The sequence below is a fragment of the Apis florea genome, unplaced genomic scaffold (genome assembly GCF_048593485.1).
Source record: "Apis florea isolate Af1SG1 unplaced genomic scaffold, ASM4859348v1 contig_2291_pilon, whole genome shotgun sequence".
In the NCBI taxonomy this organism is placed as follows: Eukaryota; Metazoa; Arthropoda; class Insecta; order Hymenoptera; family Apidae; genus Apis; species Apis florea.
The window spans coordinates 1,452,035-1,478,486 of NW_028256553.1; the positions used below are offsets into that span (position 1 = coordinate 1,452,035).

Here is a 26,452-nt window from a genome sequence, read left to right on the forward strand (position 1 = left end):
AGTTATATTAATAATCATTGTTTGATTAATTTTAATTTTCTTTGAGCTTTCAATGGATATTTCAAAAACTAAAGATCTAGAAAAAATCTAATATCATGCGATTTTTTGAATTGATTTTTTTCTCCTAAAAAAAAAAGCATCAAGGAAAACTACAGAATTATATTTATTTCCAATATATAAGCGAAATAGTTTATCAAAAACGCATGGTAACAGTATAATAATGATAATAGTCGTTGATAAAATCTTATAAGTAAGATTTCAAATCATAAATTTCCAATTTGGCATTTTAATGATTCAGATATTATTTTAGTGATTCAAATTATTCAAAATTGTTTTTTTTTTTTAAATCATAATTATTAAGCTATGTTGCAAAATGTGTAATATATATCAATGAAATAATATCTGGAATATTCCATATTTATAATTCTTTCATTTTTCTCATTCTTCATCTCAGTTAATATTTTCTTAATTTTCTAGAAATCAGCAATGCAAATATGTTGCGTGCAATGCATACGATGTCTATTATTTCTTGTATGTATGTAGTAAACAATATATATGATGTTTCAATAAGTAACATGGTAAGATAATCGCTAAATTTGTTTAGAGTGACAACAAAAGGAAATTCCATGTAAAGGGAAAATACGAGCAATATGGTAGGAATAAAGAAGAGACTGAAGAAGGGATAAAAACAAGGTGTTAATCTTTATTTCTTAAGAATGTGAAGTTTCATAGTATTGATAATCATTGCGCGTGCGTAAAACATTGAAAAATAAAATTTTTTAAAAGTGAGCGTGTTGACGGAAGACTCTCAGTCAACCGCCAAGTGTGTGGAAAGAAGGTTCGTGAAATTTATTATGATTTGTTTTTAATACTTATTACATCAGAATAGAATAATTATTATATCAGAAATCTATCATCTTTTAAAAAATGATCAATTGAAACGACGAAATATGAATAAACAATACAATCGTAAAAGCAATTTTTATGTAATACATAATATGTTCTATCTCCATTATGTTGTGCTATTGTCGTTTCGTAAATTTTTAAAACAAATACTTCAAGAAATGTGAAATTGCATATAAAAAAAAATCCTTTGAATTTATTATTTATTCATGATTCATTTTGACATTAGAAGTATAATTAGCAATTAATAATTAATAATTAAAATATAAATTTTAAATTTGTTATTTTTTTTGTTATTTATTAAAGACATGCTTTCAATAAAATTGAAACTAATTTTTATTTAAATAGAAATCAATTATCTATATGTATATTTAAATATGTATTACAAGTCAATAGTTCTATTGTCAAATAATTACATTTGTTTTTAACACAATAGTTTATAATGCTATTAAGTTTATAATACGATCCAAGTTTCTTTTATTATCAATTTCAATATCTTTTCAACTTGACTTAATTATTTCTTATTTTAGAATAATAACCAAGTGCAAGATGTTGATTGTGTGTCTGGCGGTAATTGGTCTTCTGCATCCATTAATTCACGTGGTGTATGCTCAAGGTTTGCGTTTCAAGTTCTTTTTTTTTTTTGTACTTGAAATTCCTACATATTCGCGTCACGTAACCTTCGTGCACTTTCAAAATTGGAAAATATACTTTTGATATTTATCTGCGAAAAAAGGAATTACACGTGACAACATAAAAATCGAATGAACTCGTTCGTTTCTTTTTTCAAAGTGCTAAAAATGTAAAGTTTCATGAAGTTAACGATTTGTAAATTTAACTTTTAACAACTAACTTAAAATTATTTTCTTTTCTCGGATGATGGAAATTTTTTTTTAAATTTATCAATATTCAAGCTATAAAATATATTATTTAATGATATAGAATAACTTCAACTAAAAATCAATAATTTACATAATAAGATGCTGATATAAAGATTCATATATTCATATTCTAGGAATAAATGTCGTCATCTATAAATGTTTTTTAATTTCGTTTAAAATTTTTTTAATTTTGAAGAAAAATATTAACAAGATATGTTATTTAAAATTCAAGTCAAATATTCATTTTTTTAATAAAATTATAAACTAAAAGCCAAGTTTTTTTTTTTACAAAATAGATTTTTTATCTAAATAATTAAACATTTTAATTGATTATTATTATTATTTTACTTGAAAATTAAAAAGAAAATGAATCATATAGGAATCCATTTCACTCTGACCTATAAAGAAACAATCAAAATTTGTATTATTAAATTATATCGTAACTTAAAATTTAACAATGTTTGATAATTTATATCACTTGATATTATAAATCAATTTCATTCTCTCGATATTATTATTTGATCTCAAATATAAATCATAAATCATTGAAGCATGAATTCCAAATCTATTATTAAAGTTATAAATTTTTTATGTAACTCAAAGTATATAAAATACTGATCTATTATGTCTCTAATAATCTTATAATACGTAACTAGTTCAATAAAGAAAAAATATAATTTTCAAGTAGTAATTTCAGAGATATCAATGTAGATTTGTTTCTAAGAAGATTTTATGATAAAATCCATTGTTATTCTTGTTATAATTACATATAATTACAATATAAAAACTATGACGTCATTAAACAACGTATTGACTAATACGAATCGTGTTTCGAGAAATTGCACTAAAATATGTTAATCATTTATTATTAATTTCAAACTTGATCGGAAATTAATAATCTGATTAATGTTTTCCATAAGAAATTATGTAACTGAAAATGCAAATATTATTAATAATTCTCATACTTATTTTCTGGGAAATCAATCGTTGCCGAAGATAATAAAACGTCATTTAAAAATTAACATTTTTGCTCGCGGCAAGAATATCGTTTATAATTATGTTACTTTGAAAACTTCAAAATTTATTTTACATTTAAATACGGTAAGATAAAATAATTTTATCTAATAATTTATCATATAAATATCAAAACTTCTATATTTACTTGTTACTACAATTAATAATAGATGTATATGATTAATAATAGATTTTAATCCTAAAAATTTATTTCATATTTCATGAGATTGCACTTTCTTGCCATCTGTATGTACGTATGATCCATGATTTAAAATGAAATAGATTTCAAAATACGTAAAAATATTTCAGATGACGATTTAATGTAAAAAATTATCAAGATTTTATTCATTTCGAATTTCAAGAGAAATAGCGTATTATTAGATTTATTTTTCAAAATCCTTCAAAAATTCTTAAAATAACTTTTGATGAAATTTTTATAATGAAAAACTTTAATTCGACGCTTTATTTCAAGCATAAAATTTCAGATCAATGCACAACACCGAATCAAGAAGCAGGCGTATGCATCAATATCAGAAGCTGCCAATTTTTGATGACATTGTTAGAGAAGGAAGGCTTAAAAGTTAGAAACTACCTTAAGCAATCTCTGTGCAGGTATGAAAACAACGATCCATTCGTTTGCTGCCCCAGCAAAGAGAATCCAGGCAGAGAGAGCAAAATAGTAAAAGAAAATTTGTATGGACCCCTGTTACCACCACAATGTGGTTTCAATAATATCAGTCACACAAGAGTAGTTGGTGGTATCCCAGCTAAACCTGGTATGCATTATAAATATTATCTTATTTATATTGATCTTTTTTGATTAAGCAATTTAATAATTTTTATTCAATAATAAAGTAATTTATTTATTATTTATTAATAATTATTATAATTATTCAAGTTGAAAATAGAAACATTGAAATAGAAATAAAATAATAGAAATTTATAGAAAAAATATAATAGAAAATTATCTGATTAAATAAAATTTATCCGATTGAATATGAAATCGAGAATAATTTTTAGTTGATTATTTTAATCCATTCAAAGAAAAGTTAATTGAAAATATTTATCATATTTTTTTTTTAAGGTGCTTGGCCTTGGCTTGCCGCATTAGGTTTTCGTAGTTCGAACCCTTCGCAACCAAAATGGCTATGTGGAGGTTCCTTGATATCAGCTAGACACGTTCTAACTGCGGCACATTGCGCAATTCATAACAATTTATACTTGGTGCGTATCGGAGATTTAGATTTATCACGAGATGATGATGGCGCTCATCCTATTCAAGTGGAAATCGAAGATAAATTGATACATCCTGATTATAATACTGAGACATTCGTAAATGATATTGCCGTTCTCAGATTAGCCCAAGATATACAATTTACGGGTAAATCTAAATAATTCTTTACAATTATTATTCTGTCTCAAACAGAATATTAAATATTAAAAAGATATTAAAAAATTATAAAGACAAATTAAAAAAAAAATACTAAAGATATATCTTTACTAAAAAAAAATTTTTCTATATTTATTTTTTAAGATTTATTTAAAATTTCTAATAAATTTAATTATTAAAAATTCTACACTTCTTTTTTGAATTTTTCCAATTAAACATTTTAATTTTCATTATTATTTTTCCAGAATACGTATATCCCATTTGTCTTCCTGTAGAAGACAATCTTCGAAACAATGCCTTCAACCGAAACTATCCCTTCGTTGCTGGATGGGGATCAACTGAAACCCGTAATTAAAATCATTTTATTACAATATTAAATAATTCTAGTTTTTTCAAATTATTTCTTCATCTTTGCACAGGAGGACCAGCTAGCAACATATTATTAGAGGTACAATTGCCAGTAATCAGCAATGAACAATGCAAACAGGCTTATTCCAAATTTAAAACCGCTGAGATCGATAATCGTGTATTATGCGCTGCATACAGACAAGGTGGAAAAGATGCTTGTCAGGTATTTGAATTTTATCTTTTCTTTTTGATATCTTTATCTACTATTTATTATTTATTAAATCATTATAAAATATATAATCAATTATATATTAATTATAATCAATTATAACGAAGATTAAAGATCATCTGTTTCTTTATTTTTTTTTGATCAAATTTTATTTTTACGATCATTTCAGGGTGATAGCGGAGGACCTCTAATGTTACCACAACATCGGTTTTATTATCAAATAGGGGTTGTATCCTATGGTTATAAATGTGCTGAACCCGGATTTCCTGGAGTCTATACTAGAGTTACTACTTTTCTCGATTTTATCATTTCAGCATTGCAGTAAAGTCAATAATGCTTCAAGAATAAATTTCTTTCTGAAAAAAAGTTGAAATTTAGTATTGTTCAGATAAGAAACAATTGTTTTATAGTTTATGATACACGTGTACATATGTATAGATATAACTTTAAAAGTCATCACTTATTTGACCATATATTATACCATAAATTAATTGACTATTGAACTATTTTCTGTATTAATACATAATAATAATCTATAGAAAAATCATTGTTATTGTTTATATTTAATAGCTGCATACAAAAGTTAAATTTATAAATAACATAAAAAGAGAATACTCAAGATGATCTTTGATTCCTTAAAAAAATTTCATATAATAAATTAATTAAGATTGAGATTATTTAATTTCTTCACATCTTCTGATTTGAATTTTCAATTGAATAGTTATATTATTTTTATTATTATTTTTAATATTATTTTTCTTAATTTTTTAAGGATTCATACTTTTAAAAATAATTATAAATTTATGTAGAAATAAGTTGAGAATTGATCATTAACACCATCTTTTGAATGTCAAAGATATTTCTTTAAAGATAATAATATGGTAAATAATAAAGTAGAATAAAAATTATCAGTACCATTGAATAATTTTAAAATTAAAATATCTTTGGCATTCAAGAGATAGCGCTGATGATTAATTCTTATCGTGTTTATATTTTTCTCCTACTAAACATGAAAAAGTATTATATGTACTATACTTTTATATATTCTGTGTTTATTTGTCTATGTTTATATATCAAATACATTTTACGCAATCGATTTTAAAACGTGGAAAGTTAAAATTAAATAAGTTAAAAAGAATCCTATAAAATGGATAGATCTATCCTATATTTTGGTTATGATAATTTATAATTTTTTTTCTAAAACATCCTAAAACATAAATGTTATTTTATATTATTTGAACATATGATTTTTTATTTTTGTAATAGAATATTTCTTAATCTATTTTTGATTAATACTTTTATTAAATTTAACATTATAAGATAATAATATAAAAATATAATTATAAATCATATATCTTATGATGTTAAAATTTATATTTTACTTATGATGTTAAATTTTTCACTTTCAATTACAGCAATATTACAATTTTATTCTATCATTAATATTGCAATTTTATATTGAAAATAACATTAAAATACTTAGAGGGATTTTGCGTCATGAATCAAGAAAATATATCAAATATTGGCTCTATATCTTATTTGTGCTCAAATCTATAAGATTTTATTTTATATTTTGTTTCTAATAACAGATCTGTTCTATATCTCATAGTTTAAAAAATAATAAAAGAATTTACAAATCTTTTTATGCAAAACTTTATTAAATACATATACAATTAATTACTTGGTTTATCGACAGAGCACTAATATATTTGCTTATTTAAGTGACTATACAATTCAAAGAATTTTCGATAGATAGATATATAAGATAGATGTTATAGGGTCATTGACAATCTACATATTATTTCGTTTAAGATATCGAGACGTACAATCCAATAGAATTCCTTCAACTATAATGACGTTTTAGTGAGTAACGAATTGAACTATTGGGGGCGTTCGCTGACCATACTACTTGACGACTCTCGTGTGTGTTCAGCATTGTAGAAGAAAACATTGTTTTGGATTTGTGTGCAGTAAAACTCGTCACTATACAGTAATGACGTCCCGCCTGGAAAAAGAACGTTCCAAGCAAATACAAGAAAAATGTCAAAATCTTTTGATACAGATGCTACGTGACGAAGATAACAAGTATTGTGTCGACTGCGATGCAAAAGGTTCGTGCATCAATTGTATATTTTCTAGCAATGTCTTGTCTCTGTTCAACTGATGAACCCTCATTATATTATGCACTCCTTACGAACGTTGTACGAATTATATTTTTATAAGTAATAATGCATTTATAGCATCGATATTGATTTGAAAACGACCTAGTTTTGTCTATTAGGATATTATAGATTTTTAATTCTTCTATGATAAAACCTTAGATGACAGCGACTTCGAGTAAACGTCACTTCGTTTTCCTAGTTCATTATTTCTTATTTTTGAATATATTTTTCTATTTCTATTTTTCAATAAAAAAGTTTTTATATAAACAAAATTTTTTTATTTTATGTATTTCATATTACAATAATAAATCTACAAAATCTCTAGAATTATAACCTGAATTCTTAAATTCTTCCAAATGCTTAATTTATTTTAACTTGTATTATTTTAGTTATTTTGATATTTAAATTCTATATAAAAATAAAATGTTATAATATATAATAAATTCTTATATTATTTAATAAAAAAAACATTCTTTTATATATAATAACATTTATATGTTGCATAGGACCAAGATGGGCTAGTTGGAATTTAGGTATATTCTTATGTATTCGTTGTGCTGGAATACATAGAAATCTTGGAGTTCATATAAGCAAAGTTAAATCTGTTAACTTAGATACTTGGACACCAGAGCAAGTAGTGGTATGTTTAGTTAATTGTCTTCATGTTTCAAATTATCAATATTTTTTGATAATTTGATAATTAATTATTGATAAAAAGAACTTATTGCATCACATTTTTATTTTTAGAGTTTACAACAAATGGGTAATTCCCGTGCAAGGGCAGTATATGAAGCAAATCTTCCAGATAGTTTTCGAAGACCTCAAACAGTTTGCAGTCTTGAAAGTTTTATTCGTGCAAAGTATGAACATAAAAAATATATAGCCAGAGAGTGGGTACCACCTCCTTTACCAAAGGTAATATATCAAAATTTTAATAAAAAATATATTCATATAGTATATATACATATATATGTATATATAAAACTTTAAGTACAAACTTTTTTTTAATAAATATATAGGTTAATTGGGATAAAGAGCTTGATGAAGAAGCAGAAAGACAACGTAGAAGGAAAAAAGAAAATTCTAAAACATCTAATAATCAAGCTATACTTCCACCTGTAAAAAAGTCAGAAGTAGTGCCTCAGTTGCCAAAACCTAAAAGCTCTGTTAGTCCTAAACTTAATAGAGCAAATAATTCTGCAACCCTAGATTTACTAGGCTTAGGTAAATTTTTTAAATATATATTTCATTATTAATATAAAATATTTATACTTTTTAAAAAATTTTTAACAGATGCTCCGGCAATAAATCAAACAAATATAAATGGTGCTGGGGATGATATATTTTCTTCCTTTTTATCTGCACCTCCAGTTTCAGTAGCTTCAACAACTAATAATACTTCTAGTACAACCACAAATGTATCAACAACAATAAGTAAAACTGAAGAAGAAAGTTTCTTTGATCAACCAGCACCATCACCTCAAGAAAAAAATAAAATGTCCAAAGATAGTATTTTAGCCTTGTATGGTACATCAAGTAATCAACAATCAACAATGTTTGGAGTTCCTGGTACATTTATTTATTATAATTGAAATATTGATGCAATTTTTCTTATATTATTCTTATTTAGGTGGAATGTATGCTCAACAATCTACTGTTCAATATAAACAAGTACCAACTGTAATACCATTTGGTCAACAAACTAGTTTTCCAAATCAACAAAGTTCCTTAACTCAACTTAATCAACTTTCCAACCAAATATCTAATCAATTACCTATCAGTCAAAATCAAATTGCAATGAATTCTACTCCATTAGGATCAGTGGCATCAAATTCTTTAGGAAATTGTTTACATGTAGGCCAGATAAATCAGATGAATGGTGTACCCAATCCTACTATTACAATGCAATCTCAAATGGTATATATAATATATATTAATATATTCTATTTGTTAATACATTATTTAATTCATATATTATTAGGTAATGCAATTAGGACAATCTAATATTAATAGTAATAATGGTTGGAGTGGAATGTTAACACAAAATCTTCAACCAGCTCCTGGTAGTAATCCTTTTTTTAATTTAACATCACAACAGCAACAACAATCTATTGCGTTTGGTTCTCAGGTATATAAATTCAGATATGTAATATAATAATGTATTGATATAATAAAAATTATAAATATATAAATATTTCAGTTACCACAACAAATGGCACAACTTTCTTTAGGTGCCACAAGTTTTTCAAGTACTTCAGGAAAATCCACTACTACTGCACTTCCCGGACAAACGCTTTCCACCAATTTGTGGCAGTAAAAGTTTTATGAATATTATTAGTTGATTGATTATTTCATTCAGTGTTGTACACTAGTGTCAAACGTTCGTTATCCAATATGATTATATTTCCATATTAGTTTGGAAATTGCTCTGGGATATAACACAACAAAGACACAAATAAGAAGTACTCAAATACTATCATTTTCGAAAAATAATTCGTGAATGCATATAGTATTTTGAGTTTAAGAGATTTCTCTTTTAAAGCTTTGCTAGCTTTCAACATTATTGTTGGAAAAATGGGAACTACAATAATAATGAAATAAAAATGAATTTTTGACTGATTGTAAAGAGTTATTCGTGACGTACAGTATATACATTATATTCAATGTAATTGTATTATTTGCTAAAATGGGTGCTTTTGTAATCATGACAAGTGTATATCAGGGTCCACTTTCATCATAGCAAAAGATTTCATTATATTTAAACAAGTACAAGCATCTTTAGTATAATGATTAGTAATTCATTTTTACTTTAAAAAATAGAAAAAAACAAAATACATAATAGTTTTCACGAACGTAAAATTCTTTAACAAATTATATATAAAAAACTAATTTATTTAAAAAAGGATTTGAATTATTTAAGAACAAATTTTTTTCTAGAATAATGTTGCAAGATTTGTATGCAAAAATGTATTAAATATTTTAAATATTTGATTGCTATTTTTATGTATTATTGAGTATTGAAATTGAAAAAAACGATATTTTGTGTTTAAAAAATTAACTGTTATTGTTTGTACTTGTAATGTGTTGTTTAGAGCATTTTATTGATAAATTGCAATATTGATTATATTAAAAAATATTAGAGTTTCATATTCTTTATCAAATTAACACTTTTTATTAAAATGCATTTAATATTTTTATTATTATCTAACAAAGACTTAATGAAGTAAACATATTATTTACATCTTAATTATAGCATATATGATAAACTATAAAAATTTATGACTTAAAATTGATGCATTTAAAACTGAATTTTAATTTTGATTGATTGATTGATTATTATTAATTAAAACTTTATATAAAACAAAATTACATATATATTTTTATACTTTTTAAATATAATTTAATAAGTTATATGATATCAAACATTAAAATTCGACAATAATTTTTAGACATATTCGTCACGATTGTTTTATTTTATTATTTTATTTTTTTTTTTTACATTATTATTTAAATTGTAGTAAACAAATTAAATTTTCTAACTTGTTGCTGCATTGAAATATTTTAAGATATTGTAAATCTAAAAAGTACAAAAAAAAGTACACGTTGTCAAAATATATAAAAATTTATAATATATAACTACATAACTAATTTATAATATATAATTTATAAAAACCAAATAACAATTGAGCAATCAATCAATTTTAAAAAGTTTTTAATTTAATAATAATAATAATAATTACATAAAATAATAATTTAAGAAATAATTATAATATAACATATTCATTACTTTTTTTAAGTATATAAAAATACATTAAAAACGTGCTTAAATTCAAAACGCCATCTATTAATAGATACATTATACTGATAATATATTTTTGTTTAAGATAATTAAATAATTTTTATTTTTACAAAATATATCTTACTAATTATAAACATATTTTTATATTATCTATTTTTTTATTTTATATTTTTTTATTTCATTTAATTAAACACAATAATAATTTTGCTGGATAAACAAGCCGGAAGTTGCCATTTTTATTACTGGATTGTGAAGGTTCTTTCATTTCCGTAAAACATCTCTTTTCTGTCGTTTCAAATCCACGTGAGACAACATGGATAAACCAGTAGTTTTGGCTCGTGTTATAAAAGTCTTAGGACGAACAGGTTCACAAGGACAATGTACGCAAGTAAAAGTCGAATTTTTGGGTGAACAAAATCGACAAATTATCAGGAATGTAAAAGGACCAGTACGAGAAGGTGATCTCTTAACCTTACTGGAATCTGAACGTGAAGCAAGAAGACTTCGATAAATAGAAGAATTTATCTCCGACACGTAAAAATCTTCTATAGTGTCTGGACTCTAATAATATAATTCATTCCACAACAAAAATGAGGATCACCAATTATTCCAATAGCACAGATAAACTCAGTATGGCCAAATTTCTAATCATCTAATTTTTACATATATATGTCAATGAAGATGTTATAATCTTTGTAATAAATATTGATTAACGAGCAATCAATATCAAAAAAATTTTGTTTTATCTATCTATTTTCATAACATGATTTTTGTTGTAATCACTGAATTACTTAATTATATTAATTATATTATATATATATATATATTTGCGAAAAAAATTATAAATTTTAATAAACATTTAATACTTCTTTTACTTCATTACAGAATATTTACAATGACTTAATGCAAAATTTTTTTATAAAATTGAATTTTAAAGTAATAATTACCATGTGTTTCATGTATAGAAAAATACACGATTCATTTTGTTCATATATTAAAATTCAAACAATATTTATATAATATACATATAATAACTTTACAAATTGTTATATTCTCCTTCGTTTTGGTGGAGGTGTATCACGTGGACTAGAGGATGCTTTAGATGTGCTATCCACACTTTGTCTTGTTGGTCGTTTTGGCCCTCTCTTTAAACTTTCACGACCAGAATCAGAATCTTTACGTTCCTTCTTACCATTTGAAGCTAAATAAAGGAAGTATTTAATTTAATTATTTAATTTCTTCTAGTTTCTAAAGATCATTTAAAAATATCAAAAATATATATATATATATATATACCTATTTCTTCAACATCATCCTTTCCCTTTGATCGTCCTTTAGGAGATTTATAGTCTTTCCTAATATCTTTAATTTCTCTGAGTTTATCTTTTTTGAGTTCTATGTCTTTTACATATTTTTTAAATTCTTCCTTTTTTTTATCAATATCTTTACTTCCTTTAAGATCACGAAGAACAGTATCTTTTTTCATAATATCTTTAAAATCTTTTTCTTTCTTAATTTCTTTAAATTTATCTCTTTGTTCTTTTAGTTTTAATTCTGGTTCTTCTCTTTTTCGAGATTTAATTGGTCCCAAAAATTCTTGTTCTGGTAAAGAAAAATCTATTTCTTGACTGGGAAATGGTAAATCTTCCATATCATCCTATAATAGTTTAAATAAATCATCAAGATTATTTTAATTGATTATAATTAATTTTTTAAAGTAATAGTAAGTACCAGAGCCATTAGATCATACATTGATTCTAAATGTTCCCAAATTGTTTTTAATGATACATCCTTGTGAATTGCAGCACGAAATTTTTCCCATATGCAAACCATGTGAAAATATTTATTAATACCTTAAAAAAAATATTTAACGAAATCTAATTAAATAGATATCTTTTTTTATAAAATTAGATATTTTATATAATATTAAATATTTATTTATTTATTTTTTGTTTCATCGATGTAAATATAACCTAAAATAATGTTATTATATGAATCTAAATCTTACCAACGGGTTTATGACCATTCATAGCAAAGAATAATTGAATTTCATTTTCAATATTCCATTCTATTTCGTCAGTAGAAGTATCCGTTTGCTTTTCTTTAACTGCCATTGTTTATATTCATAAAATTACACGATGTATCAATTTTATAACACCCACATACTTTAGTTAATAGCACTGCAAGCAGTGTAGCCAAATGCTTTAATTCTAATAGTTTTGGAAATGACATGTCATTATTATTTAAAAAAAAATAGAATAAATAAATTGAATTACGTATAAAAAATTTGTTTTTACTAAACTAAAACTAATTATTAAAATAATTATTTACAAAGACGAAATATAATAATTATTAAACTATAATAATTTATAAAAACATAAAAATAATATTTATCCTTGGTATGTATAAAAATATTGTAAAAAATTAATATATAAAAATATGTATAAGAATTTAATATATATATTAATATATATTAAATTCTTATATTATTATTATTATATTTTATTATTAACATTATATAGTATATTATTATTAACAATATAATTTTATATTTTTATATTTTAGATTATATTCCACAGTATCATATTGTAATAAATCCATCACTTTTATATTAATAGTACACAATATGCATGAAAGTATAGATGATATATGTAAAGCTATTGATGAAAATCTATTGCGTAATTTAGAACTAATAGAAGAAAAAATTAATATCAATGTCCAAATGGAAAAAATATTGCGTGATGGTTACATTGAATTAGCTAAAGCTAAATACATACGTGGCAAAGAAAGTATAAGTGTTTTACAGATTCCAGTTGATGATGACAGAGTAGTTACATTATTTGAATTAGAAACAAAATTAACTGAGGAAACTGGAAAAATAGTTCCAAATTTTGACATAAGTTTAAAAAAGTTAGATAAAATTGGAAATGAAATTCAAGATCCTATAAAATGGTTTGGAGTATTGGTCCCACAGAGTTTACGAATTGCACAAAAACGTTTTCAAGAATCTCTTTATCTTATTGTAAGAGCAGCAAATATACAAGCAGAAATTACTTCTGTAGTAGACAAATTACAATCTTTATACTTTTTAAAACATGCTTCTTGTTCAACAAATGTCAGTAAAAAATAAAAATTATATAAATTTTGTTTTATTTTGTTTTATTATATATTATTTTTATAAAAAAATTTATATCATATAGATATCTTTGTACAACAATTTATGTTATATCAACTAATTACAATTAATGAAAAATGAATTAATGAAAATGTAACAAATTTCATTATCCAATAATTTCATTTATTTTATATAAAGAATTTCTACTATTGGTCAATTATAGTTATTTATTAAGAAATGTTGGCATGACTAAATAAGTCTTAAAGAAATTCCCGCCAATTCATACATACTTTTTAGTTTAAGCTTAAAGTAGGAAGAAAGAAGAATTATTCTTATTAATGTTATAAGTATTTTTATTTACGGACTCGTTTGATTGCCGCGATATTTCGATACAATGGTAAGATATTAAAAACATTATAATTTTTAAATTTGTAAAATATAATTTATATTTATAAAAAAAAATATTATTTATATTTATATTCAAATCAATTATTTTAAAATATAATATTGATAAATGAATTAAAAAATGAATAATTTTATTTTATACTTTAATTTAATTTAATTTTTATTAATTTCCTAATTCAATCATTTCATATTAAATATATAAATATTTTTATATGTTTTTTAGGATTCTAGTCCAGCACGTTCTGATAGACATACAGAAGCAATGACATCTCCTGCACCAGAAATAGATGAACCATTTGAAGATGAATCTGATTTACTTGGCAATGACAATGATGTTAATCAGGAAGAAGAAGAAGAAGAAGGGGAGGAATTATTTGGAGATAATATGGAAGCGTAAATTTTTTTTTTATTATTATATAAAAAAATATATATAATATGAAATTTGATTTTATTTAATATTTTATTTAATATTTTAGTGATTATCGTCCTATGCCAGAATTAGATAGATATGATCCAGATGTAGTAGATGATGAGGATTATTCAGAAATGTCTCAAGGAGAACGTGCAGCTGCTGAAGCTGCTATGCGTAAAAGAGATCGGGCAGCAGGCATTATCAGAGATGATAGATATTTACTTTATGGTATTTTTTTAGTTTTTTTAATTTTTTTAATTTTATAATGATAATAAATATATTTTTTCAATAACAAATATAATATATATCTTTACATATTTAAGATGAAAGTGATGAAGAAGAAATGCAAGCTCGTAAAAGACGTATAGCTGAAAAAGCAGCAATAGGTGAAATTGAAGACACAGAAGTAAAATTCTTATCTGCTATATATATAACAATATATATAACTTGTTTTATTATTACATAAGAATATTTTATCTATATATTTATTTGTACAGATGATTGAATCTATTGAAAATTTAGAAGATACCAAAGGTCATTCAGTTAAAGAATGGGTGTCTATGTTAGGACCTAAAACTGAAATTTCTAATCGTTTTAAAAGCTTTCTTCGTACACATACCAATTCAAAAGGACAGTATATGTATAAAGAACGAATTCGTCATATGTGCGAGAGTAATCAAGTATATTTTCTATTATTAATTCTTTAATAATAATCATATTAAGATGTAAAAAAAAATTGTCATTTTTTAATAGTCTAGCTTTATTGTGGAATTCCCTATACTTGCTAGTAAAGAGCATGTATTGGCATATTTTTTACCAGAAGCACCATTTCAAATGTTAGAAATATTTGATGAAGTAGCAAAAGAATTGGTATTAACTATATTTCCTAGTTATGAAAGAGTTACAAGTGAGATTCATGTTAGAATATCAGAATTACCATTAATAGAAGAAATTCGTACATTTAGGTAAAAATATAGCTATTTATATTTTTTTTATAAAGTATATTATTTTATAATAGATAGAAATAATAGATTATATGATAAAAAATAGGAAATTACATTTGAATCAACTAGTCCGTACTCTAGGAGTTGTTACTGCAACCACAGGAGTATTACCACAATTGTCTGTTGTAAAATATGATTGTACAAAATGTGGATATATACTTGGTCCTTTTGTACAAAATCAAAATACTGAAGTTAAACCTGGTTCATGTCCTGAATGTCAAAGCATTGGACCTTTCATGGTAAATATTATCTTATTTATATATTTATTAAATTTATTTTGTATATTTGTATTTATATTAATTATAGATTAATATGGAGCAAACAATATATAGAAATTATCAAAAAATTACAATTCAAGAATCACCAGGCAAAATTCCTGCAGGAAGAATTCCTAGAAGTAAAGAATGTATTCTTTTATCAGATCTCTGTGATCGTTGTAAACCCGGGGATGAAGTAGATGTTACAGCTATTTATACGAATAATTATGATGGTTCTTTGAATACAGAACAAGTAAAAGTTATTTAATATGCTTATTTTAAAAATTTTAATGTTAATTATTTAATATTTATTTGTTATTTAAGGGTTTTCCAGTATTTGCAACGGTTCTTCTTGCTAATCATTTACAAGTAAAAGATTCTAAAGAAATTGTAGAATCTTTGACTGAAGAAGATGTTTCTAGTATTATTGGTTTAAGCAAAGATCATCAAATTACTGATCGCATTATTGCAAGTATTGCCCCTTCAATTTATGGTCATGAATATACAAAGAGAGCTTTAGCATTAGCAATATTTGGAGGAGAGCCAAAAAATCCTGGTATTTTCATTTTCAATATTGTTTTCTATATATTTTTTTCTATATAATAATTATACAAAATTCTTATCATTATTTAGGTAATAAGCATAAAGTCAGAGGAGATATCAATGTGTTATTATGTGGAGATCCAGGAACAGCTAAATCTCAATTTTTAAAATATGTTGAAAAAATTGCACCAAGATCAGTATTTACAACAGGTCAGGGAGCTTCGGCCGTAGGATTAACTGCTTTTGTAAGAAAATCACCAACCACTCGTGAGTGGACATTAGAAGCTGGTGCCCTAGTTCTTGCTGATCATGGAATTTGTCTTATTGATGAATTTGATAAGGTACATTTTATAAAATATTTGTGATAGAATATAAACATTATGTTTTATATTATTATATTTTTAGATGAATGATCAAGATAGAACATCTATTCATGAAGCTATGGAACAACAAAGTATTTCCATTTCAAAAGTTGGAATTGTTACATCACTTAATGCTAGATGTTCAGTAATAGCTGCATCTAATCCCATTGGAGGAAGATATGATGCTAGTATGACATTTTCAGAAAATGTAAGATATATATATATATATATAAAAATACAATAAATTATGTTTATACTTTTTTTTTCTTTTTACTTAGGTAGATTTATCAGAACCAATTTTATCTCGTTTTGATATTCTTTGTGTGGTAAAAGATGAAATAGATCCTATGCAAGATCGACATTTGGCTAAATTTGTTGTAAACTCTCATATAAAACATCATCCAACAAATGCAGGAAAAGTAATATCTACTATAGATAATACACATGATATATCTATTCCACAAGATCTTTTAAAAAAATATATAGTTTATGCACGACAAAATATTCATCCTAAATTAACGAATATTGATCAAGATAAAGTAGCAAAATTATACAGTCAATTAAGACAAGAAAGTTTGGTAAGTTACAAATATTTATATAATATTTATAGAAGTTCTCAGAAATACATATTTTAACGATTAATAGGCCACTGGAAGCTTACCAATTACCGTACGACACATAGAAAGTATTATACGTATGGCAGAAGCAAGTGCTAAAATGCATTTGCGTGATCATGTTCAAGAAACTGATATCAATCTTGCCATTAGAATGATGCTTGATAGTTTTGTTGATACACAAAAATATTCAGTAATGAAAAGTATGCGCCAAGTAAGTATAAAATATAAAAATAAATACAATATATACAACAATTTTATTGAAATTATAACAAATGTTTTATTATTTTTTAGACCTTCCAAAAATATCTATCATTCCAGAAAAATCATACTGAACTTCTATATTATATACTTAGACAGCTTACATTAGATACTTTAGCATTTCAAAAAGCTATTCGCGGAAATCGTATTACAACAATTGAAATTTCAGAAAAAGATTTATTAGATCGGGTATAAATTATTTATTTATTTCATAAATTTATAAACTTTAGTAATTAAAATCTTTCTTTTCTTTTAGGCTAAACAAATCGATATACACAATCTTCAACCATTTTATGAAAGTGATATTTTCAAATCAAATAATTTTATTTATGATTCAAAAAGAAAAGTAATAATACAAACACTTCCTGAAACTATTGATGATTGAAGAAACACTAAAAATAATTAGGAATGCAATTATAATTTTATTTACAACATGATATTGTTCATCATATTAACATAATTTTTACAATGAATTATATTTTGATATATTAGTTCAATAAAAAATTAATTTGTTTTACTAAATTTTATAACACTTATATTTCATATTCTTGATTTTATAAGTAAATACTTTCTAATTTATGAAAATGTTCTTGGTACAAAATTATGATCTTTTTTAGTTACAAATATTGATATAATTAAGAAGTATTGGTATCATAATATATATAAATAACAAAATTCTATTACAAGATTATATAAATTATTATTTAAAATTATGTTACATGTAAGTACTTTTTAGATATCTTAATTTTGTACAATGAAATTATAATATATATATATATATATATATATATATATATATATTATATGTATATATTTATTTATTGTATATGAATTATTCAAATATTTCATAAATATTTAAAAACTGGATCTATTGAAAGATTTTTGTTTTTTTATCTAAAATAGTTTAAACATTATATCTTTGTGAAAATAGAAAATTGTTACAATGGTTACTATTTCTGCTACTATTACTACTGCTACTGCTACTGCTACTACTACTGCTGCTGCTACTACCACTGCTGCTACTAGAAACACTATCACTAGAGTCTGATTCACTATCTGAAGATGAACTACTAGTGCTACTATCATTGCTACTACTACTACTTTCAGCACTAGAATTTGTATTACTGGAACTACTAAATTCTCCTTTCATTTTTTTCTGTAAACGACTTTTCTTTACTTCTTTCTTCTGTTCTTCACTGTAAATATGCAATTTATTAACATTATGTTTTTTGAATTTTAAAACTTGATAACTTAAATCATCTTTTACAAATTTACCCATTAGGTTCTTGTTGTTTCATTAAAGCTTTCTTCAGTTGTGATGTACGTGAAGATCTATGTAAATATTTCCTCTTTCCCTTACATTCATAACTCCAATGTCCTATTTCTAGGCATTTTTGACATCGTATTTTTTGTGGATAAGAATTGCTATAGATATTAATAGAAAATAGCTTAAATTACTTGCAATTATATGCTATGCTACGATGTATTTATTATTTTCTAATTTTTAAACTTTTATAAAAATATATTCTATTTTATTAATTATTGAGGAAAAACTAAAAAATATTTCACATTTATACTAACCTTTTTTTTAATGCTTTCAGACCGTTTGAACTCATATTATATTTATATTCATAATTTAAAATATTTAATCCGTTAGTTATATATATTCGATGCTGTATAAAATTTCAAATGAAGTTTGTTTATATACGAAATAGGTTACTTTATTCAATAAGCTTCCATCACACACCATAATATAAATAGCTTTTGAATACTATATATACATATGTGGTAAGTTATTTGACAATATTTTAATGAAAATCACCAATCAAGAATCACTATTAATATTATAAGACTAAAAAGAAAAAAAAATAGATAAAATAGATAAAATTTTTTGATTTCTTAATTTTTAATATTCAATGAATTAATTATTTCTCACAATTTAAAAAATAAATTATGATAAATAGATATTTGCAGATATGCCTTTTTAAAAAAAAAATATTCTTATTTAATAATCATAGATTACATACAAAATAGAACTACAATCTTATGAAATTTTGTATCTCATGTCTGTATTACCGATCAGAAATTAAAAGTTGTGACATAAAAAAATATTTCAAAAATGATATATGATGTGTTCTGTATATTTGTAATTGTTACATTTAATTAGAATTTCTTTTATTTCAATAGAATTATTATCTAAATTATTCTAAATCAATAATATTTTATTTGAAAACAATAATAAATGATTCGTAGCTTCCAGATAATATAACATAAAAATGCATTCAATTATGGACATATTTATGATATATTTTTATAATTAATATATATATCTATATATATTAAAAAATTATGTCTTCTTTATATGATGAACATTTAATAAAATACGTTAATAAAGATATAGAATTAAAGATTATCAAGAATATTTTAAATATAAGAAATAATACTCTTCAACTAAAAAAAAAAACTCTTAAAGAAAAACATGAAGAATTGGTAAATTATTAACAAATAAAAATAAATTATTAATAAACTTAGAATATACACATGTATATATATATTATAAAATATAAACAAATAATAATATAAAATATAATATGATAATAATTAATTTTTCTTAAATAAATTAATCTTAAATAAATTAAAATTTTCTAAAAATTAATATGTTAATTAAATTATATATTTTTTCAATTTTATATTGATTTAAAATAAATTGTCATTTTATAGGATAATATAAATTACAGTGTTTGGATTAAAGAAGATGAATTTTGTAATAAAATTTGGAATTTTTCTTTGATGCATAATTTTAATTCTATTTTTAATACAAATTCTAATGTTATGAAATTAAACAAATTTTATGAATGTGAATATAATATTACAATCAATGAAAATTTAAAAGAAATCAATATGTATAATAATATAGTAACGAAGTTAAAAGATGAAATTAACATTATTAATAATAAGATAAATCTAATTTGTGATAAAAATATAGAAAAAGATTTAAAAAATTATAAATTTATTTTAAATAATTTAAAATTATTTTCAAAGGAATTATTAGAAGTTATAAGGTATAATTATAATTAAATTAGTTAATTAAAGTAACATTTATATTCATAAATATTTCGAATTAAAAAAAATTATATATATATATATTAATTTTAGATTAATAACTACTACAGAAAATTCTTTGAATTTATATAATATAAATATTAATCAGAAGTCAACAAGTACATCTGAAAGATTTATGAGTGCAAAAAAATTATTTGAAAAATCTAATTTTCATGATAATATTAAAGAAAATAAACTTTTATCTTGTTCTCCTAACATCATTGAAGGATTTAAAGAAGTATAGAATACTTATTATTTAAAGTATGATTTATTAATATATATTTTTTTTACTATATATTCATATACATATTTTATATTATAGTGTTATGATATTAAAACCAATGTAAAGTTTGGCAGATTTATTATGAAAAAACGTAGTCATATTTCTCGTAAATTTGAAAAAAGTGTAAAAAATTCAGAATAAGAAAAAAAAATTAATATTATAAAAAAAAAATGTATATTTAATTTCTTAACAATAATACAATATATTTTTAATGTATTATGAAAAATTTTAAGTTAATTGTAACATTATAAATGATACCTATAATAAAATAAAAAATCCTGAAATGTTTATAATATATTTATATATTTAGAAATATACAGCATTTTATATAATCATATATGTATATTGAATTACATTAATATTATGATTTTAAAATTATACATGTAATGTCGCATTTGATAGACTATTCAACAAGATTATAATTTGAGAAGCAATCTATTTTAAATTTTAATATAAATTTTAATCATTTTCCAATCATACAATATAATATATTACTTACATATTTTAAAACTGTTGAACAGTTTATCACAATAATTTTTATTGTAGTATTTCTTTTGGCAACTTTTGCATATATTCTGATATTCTATTTTAATGTGTGTTAAACATACACATATACTGTTAAAAGAAAATCATATCTTAATTTCAATATTTTGTACATCTTTTTAGTAGAGAAGATAAATGTATGATATTTTATAAATTATATCCATAATTATTATTGTTTAATTAAAATATAATCATTTTGACATGAATCCTATAAATTGATATTAACTTTCAATCAACTTATACATTATTACATAATTGCATAAAACATATATTATTATTAGTATTATCTATAAAATTTACTATTGTATAAAGAAAAAAATTTTAACATGAAGTTAGATAAAATCTTATGCAATATTATTATCGATCTTTATTCCATGAAGTAGAAGTTTGAAAGACAAAGTTTAATATAAATACATTATATTGTAATATATTTGAAACATATTATGGACTTGAAACTATTATGGAAAAAATTATATAAATAGACATATAACAAATCATACATTTATGTACATCAATGAGTAATTACAGAACAGACATATATTTTTTTTAATTTATAATTAAAAATTTGCTAAGTTCCATTATATGTTTTATATATTTTAATAATTTATAAAATTAAAATTTTATATTTCTATTTAAAAAAAAAATTTCTATTTCTATTTAAAATGTTGTAACTTAATAAAATTGAATGAGAATAGATGAATATCAATATTTATCCTACATATTTCACAACATTTATAATTTTATTTTTAATTAAGCATATGATAAATGTTTTCAATATATTGAAAAAACACTAATTAATGAGTAAAAAATATCTGTTTGTTAACTTACAATATATTAATATGATATTATTTTGAATTACAATTAATAAATATAGAATTGTGCTAATTTGTTTTAATTATTTAATTTATTATTGCACAGCCATTACAGTAATATGAATTATAAATCAAGTTTTTGTGATTGTTTTTATTATTATTATTATACTTTATAACAAGAAAATAATATACTTGTCAGATATTCACATGTATATAGAAATATGTAATATGTGTAAAAAATCAATATATTGCTATATGGTTATAAATAAAATCCAATCAACTTCATAAATCCAATATAAACATTTATATATGTACACATATATCTAAGTTTATATATAATTAACCCATAAAATAATATGTGTAATACTATCATTTATAATTTATATTGGCATTACACATATTTTAATGCATATAAAGTACAAAAACTTTAATGTCAAAAAAATGTTTTTTTAAATTATGTTAAAAATTACTATCTATGGAACTTAGCAAAAAATGATTTGATAATAATATATTGCCAAAATTAAATAATAATAATATATAATATACATTTAATGGCTCTTTTATCTAATGAGAGCACATTATTCAATTAAATATTTCAATTTTAATAATTATAAAAACGTAATTTATTGATTAAAAAATTTCATAAATTTTAATTATTTTGTAAATTTATTTGAATATAAATAAATGAAGTATTATTAAAATTTAGATAATTGCCACTTAATATTGCAACTTATTTAACAAATATAAAAAATTTTTTTTGTAATTATTCATGATGTTTAAATATAAAATTTCCTCATACATAATTTTAGAAATAAAAAAAATAATATATTATTCATTATAGCATGCATATAAATACATGTTTTTTTCTGAAAGAATAGTTTCTTATAAAATTTCTTATAATTGAAACTTTCATAACTAATAATGTAATATGAAATAATATATACTTTCATACTATATTACAAAATAAACTTATTATTCTAAAAATTAGTTTAATTTTATCATCAAAATATTTTGTTTATATGGCAATGAATAGCAGTAACTGAAATGTAAAATTGTTGATGCCGATTCTTAATTGTATTTCTTTAGTTGAATAATTTATTATTCATTCCATATATATATATATATATATATATATATATATATATATATATATATATATATATATATATATGATTTATAGTAATTTATATCCTGAAAATAATAACTATACATTTAAGAATATTTTCAGGTATCTGTGTAATAAATTTGTAAATTTGTAAATTCAATGAATTTGCTATGGCATAAATACTATCAAGTTATCAAATTATAAAATAATTGTAATATAGAATTATACTATACAATAGTAAAACAATATATTGCATGCAAATTAAAATATATTACATTTTATAAGATTACTAAATAATATATATAAAACAGATAAAATAGATGAATAAAATATCATAAACTATATCATATTAATAAAATGTGAGTATAATGTTTTTTTTTATTGTATCTAAAATATTTTATTATGACTTCATTTTCTTGTAGTTTTATTATTTGTTGTGCATATTTTCAAGCACCAATTTTACAATTACAATTATAATATATTTATATATATGTTTCTTTTCTCATATTGAAAATGTATCGCAGATATATGATTATTTATAGTTTATCTTATGAGAATACAAATATATGCACATTTTTTTTATATTATATATTTATATTTATATAATTTTTATTGATGTGAGATCATTACAGTGAAAATTTAATATTAATAAATATTGATATCAAATATCATTTATTTCTGTATCACTCTTATTAAGAATCGACATCTAAGTCATAAAATAATTTTTTTTAATTTTGTTACATGGATCGATAGGGTCCTTGCATTTTTAAAAATTGAATTACTAAGGAAGGTCCTCCTGCAACTATTTCTGGTGGTATTTGAGAAAGTGGACAATTTTCAATTGACATAATACTGAGATTTGTGCATAGAGCTAATTCAAATGGTAAATTGTGTAAATTAGCATTATCATTTACATAAAGTGAATCTAAATTTTCTAATGTACCAATTTCTTCAGGTAAATAGTTTAGATTATTTTCTCCAACACTTAAATAAGTTAAATTTGTTAAATGTCCAATTGCTCTTGGTAAAGAAGTTACCTGATTCGATTGTAAAATTAACTTCTGCAAGTCTCTTAGAAAACCAATTTCATTTGGTAAAGATTCAATTTTATTCTCTTCAAGATCTAACACTCTGAGTTTACGTAAATTTGCTATGCTGGCAGGAATACGTTTTAATAAATTATTAGATAATATTAAAACTTCTAAATTTTGAAGGCATTGAATATCATCAGGAATTTTTGTAAGTTGATTTGTACCCAAATTTAATTCAACCATATTGATCCATGTACCAATATCTAATGGTAAAGCAGTTAATTGATTTTCTTTCATATTTAACTTTGCAAGATTCTTTGCTCTAGAAAAAATACCATATGGTATTTTATCTATTTTGTTATGTTCAAGATTGATAGAATAAACATTTGTAAACTGAGCTGGTCCTCCTGATGGATATGCAGTAAAAGCATTCCGAGATAATGTGATTGTTGTTAAATCAGAGAGACTTGCAAGTAATCCATCTGGTAATTGAGATACTTGATTTCCTTCTACACTAAATTCATCCATTAATTTACAATTTGCTAAGGACTTTGGAATATTAGTTAATCTATTATATCTAAGTCCTAATCTTGTTAATGAGATTAAATTTCCAATTGTATCTGGAATATCCAAAAGCTCATTATGTTGCAAATCAAGTGTAGATAACTGGACACAATTTCCAATTTCTTCAGGCAAATGCTCCAAATGATTATGAGAAACATCAAATGTTATTAAATTGATTAATTTGCCAATACCAGCTGGAAGTTCTCTGATTTTATTTTCTCTCAAACTTAGCATTGTCAAATTTGTCAAATTGCGTATATTATCACTTACATATCGAACTCGATTAAAGCGTAAAAACAAAGTTGTGAGATTCGTCAACTTGTACACGACATCAGGTATTTCACTCAACTTATTATGCCTTAAATCAAGAACTCTTAAAGATTTCAAATTCTCTAATGTATTTGGTAAACTTGTCAGAGAATTTTCACTCAAAGCTAATGTTTCCAAATTTCCAAGGCAACCGATTTCTGGCGGTAATGTTACGAGTTTATTACCGTATAGATAAAACTCGACTAAGTGCGTCAAATCCCGTACCGTACTTGGTAAATGAGTAATGTTAGATTTACTTAAATCCAGTCGCTCTAAGCATTCTTCTCTACATCTCGTAAATTCTTTAGAAACATCTAAATCTGCTTGTATCGGTTTGCCTTTTTTTGTAGTTGGTTTCGGTTTATTTGATTCGGGATGTTTGACAGTTACTGTTTTTTTGGTATCAGGTCCTGCTATGGATGCAGATGATAATTTTTTTTCTTTTGTGTGGTCTTTATTATCCCGTAGAACGTCTACATCTTCAGGCATGTCGCCGGCTGTACAGGTGGTTAAACCACAGCCTTCAAGATATTCAGGAATATCTTGTTCCTTCATGTAAAAAGTCGGAAGATTGTCTTCGAGGTCCTCACGGTCCCTCTTTACTTCGGACAAACACACTGTTGAAATGTTACCCACACCTATCCAATATTTGTTCGACTTTTTCATAACCTAATCACTATCGTAATTACGATTATTTTTTGAGTATATTTTTGTATTTTTACGACATCATTTTAAAGATTTCGTATTGTAGAAGTATTGACATATCGATGTCTTCCACTGCAAGTAGCGCAAACTCGAAACTGTCTGAAGACTAAACCTACGAATATTCAATACTGTTCCAAAAATCAACCAAATATTATCTTTGAATACATAATATATTATTATATATATATATTTTTTCCAAATGTATATATGTTTTCGATTATATTTATAATATATAAATATATATATATTAAATTTTAAAGTTATTTCAATATCAAGCTTTAAATATTGAAATTTAAAAT

The 26,452-nt window shown here is 23.0% G+C and overlaps 8 protein-coding genes across 9 annotated transcripts; 5 read left to right on the forward strand and 3 right to left on the reverse strand.

Annotated features, from left to right (window-relative positions):
• The first annotated feature begins 580 nt into the window (after positions 1 to 580).
• LOC100870210 (venom serine protease Bi-VSP) lies at positions 581 to 5,312 on the forward strand. The gene is made up of 7 exons (XM_003689640.4): positions 581 to 838; positions 1,434 to 1,519; positions 3,284 to 3,574; positions 3,883 to 4,179; positions 4,434 to 4,535; positions 4,608 to 4,759; positions 4,935 to 5,312. The coding sequence occupies exons 2-7, from the start codon at positions 1,453 to 1,455 to the stop codon at positions 5,088 to 5,090; spliced, it is 1,065 nt and encodes a 354-aa protein (XP_003689688.3). The 5' UTR covers positions 581 to 838; positions 1,434 to 1,452; the 3' UTR covers positions 5,091 to 5,312.
• Positions 5,313 to 6,408: 1,096 nt separating this feature from the next.
• Positions 6,409 to 9,547, forward strand: LOC100872158 (stromal membrane-associated protein 1). The gene is made up of 8 exons (XM_003689577.4): positions 6,409 to 6,876; positions 7,434 to 7,567; positions 7,675 to 7,842; positions 7,947 to 8,151; positions 8,221 to 8,496; positions 8,558 to 8,844; positions 8,909 to 9,055; positions 9,128 to 9,547. The coding sequence occupies exons 1-8, from the start codon at positions 6,759 to 6,761 to the stop codon at positions 9,242 to 9,244; spliced, it is 1,452 nt and encodes a 483-aa protein (XP_003689625.2). The 5' UTR covers positions 6,409 to 6,758; the 3' UTR covers positions 9,245 to 9,547.
• Positions 9,548 to 11,039: 1,492 nt separating this feature from the next.
• Positions 11,040 to 11,953, forward strand: LOC100867755 (Ribosomal protein S28b). Its single transcript, XM_003689622.4, has one exon. The coding sequence runs from the start codon at positions 11,040 to 11,042 to the stop codon at positions 11,235 to 11,237; it is 198 nt and encodes a 65-aa protein (XP_003689670.1). The 3' UTR covers positions 11,238 to 11,953.
• On the reverse strand, positions 11,569 to 12,871 carry MrgBP (MRG/MORF4L binding protein). Its single transcript, XM_012494562.3, has 4 exons — positions 12,735 to 12,871; positions 12,458 to 12,579; positions 12,023 to 12,383; positions 11,569 to 11,927 (listed from the first exon to the last, which is right to left on the reverse strand). The coding sequence occupies exons 1-4, from the start codon at positions 12,838 to 12,840 to the stop codon at positions 11,773 to 11,775; spliced, it is 744 nt and encodes a 247-aa protein (XP_012350016.3). The 5' UTR covers positions 12,841 to 12,871; the 3' UTR covers positions 11,569 to 11,772.
• Positions 12,735 to 13,878, forward strand: LOC105737252 (vacuolar ATPase assembly protein VMA22). Its single transcript, XM_012494570.3, has 2 exons — positions 12,735 to 13,125; positions 13,292 to 13,878. Exon 2 carries the CDS (start codon positions 13,353 to 13,355, stop codon positions 13,854 to 13,856), a length of 504 nt encoding a protein of 167 aa, XP_012350024.1. The 5' UTR covers positions 12,735 to 13,125; positions 13,292 to 13,352; the 3' UTR covers positions 13,857 to 13,878.
• Positions 13,879 to 14,098: 220 nt separating this feature from the next.
• On the forward strand, positions 14,099 to 18,221 carry Mcm2 (DNA replication licensing factor Mcm2). The gene is made up of 15 exons (XM_003689662.4): positions 14,099 to 14,238; positions 14,470 to 14,639; positions 14,723 to 14,886; positions 14,982 to 15,064; positions 15,156 to 15,338; positions 15,412 to 15,623; positions 15,709 to 15,901; positions 15,969 to 16,172; positions 16,244 to 16,475; positions 16,553 to 16,803; positions 16,868 to 17,032; positions 17,103 to 17,402; positions 17,470 to 17,652; positions 17,733 to 17,888; positions 17,956 to 18,221. The coding sequence occupies exons 1-15, from the start codon at positions 14,236 to 14,238 to the stop codon at positions 18,082 to 18,084; spliced, it is 2,628 nt and encodes an 875-aa protein (XP_003689710.1). The 5' UTR covers positions 14,099 to 14,235; the 3' UTR covers positions 18,085 to 18,221.
• On the reverse strand, positions 18,102 to 19,745 carry LOC100865972 (uncharacterized). 2 transcript variants are annotated; one of them, XM_086903375.1, is made up of 4 exons: positions 19,636 to 19,745; positions 19,281 to 19,551; positions 18,975 to 19,124; positions 18,102 to 18,895 (listed from the first exon to the last, which is right to left on the reverse strand). In XM_086903375.1, the coding sequence occupies exons 2-4, from the start codon at positions 19,313 to 19,315 to the stop codon at positions 18,604 to 18,606; spliced, it is 477 nt and encodes a 158-aa protein (XP_086759501.1). In that variant the 5' UTR covers positions 19,316 to 19,551; positions 19,636 to 19,745; the 3' UTR covers positions 18,102 to 18,603. The 2 variants fall into 2 exon arrangements, with proteins under 2 accessions (XP_086759501.1, XP_003689656.1); XM_003689608.3 differs by having other exon boundaries at positions 19,281 to 19,695.
• A 4,206-nt stretch (positions 19,746 to 23,951) lies between these two features.
• Positions 23,952 to 26,274, reverse strand: LOC100863920 (leucine-rich repeat protein soc-2 homolog). The gene has a single exon (XM_003689592.4). The coding sequence runs from the start codon at positions 26,112 to 26,114 to the stop codon at positions 24,282 to 24,284; it is 1,833 nt and encodes a 610-aa protein (XP_003689640.1). The 5' UTR covers positions 26,115 to 26,274; the 3' UTR covers positions 23,952 to 24,281.
• Positions 26,275 to 26,452: the final 178 nt, after the last annotated feature.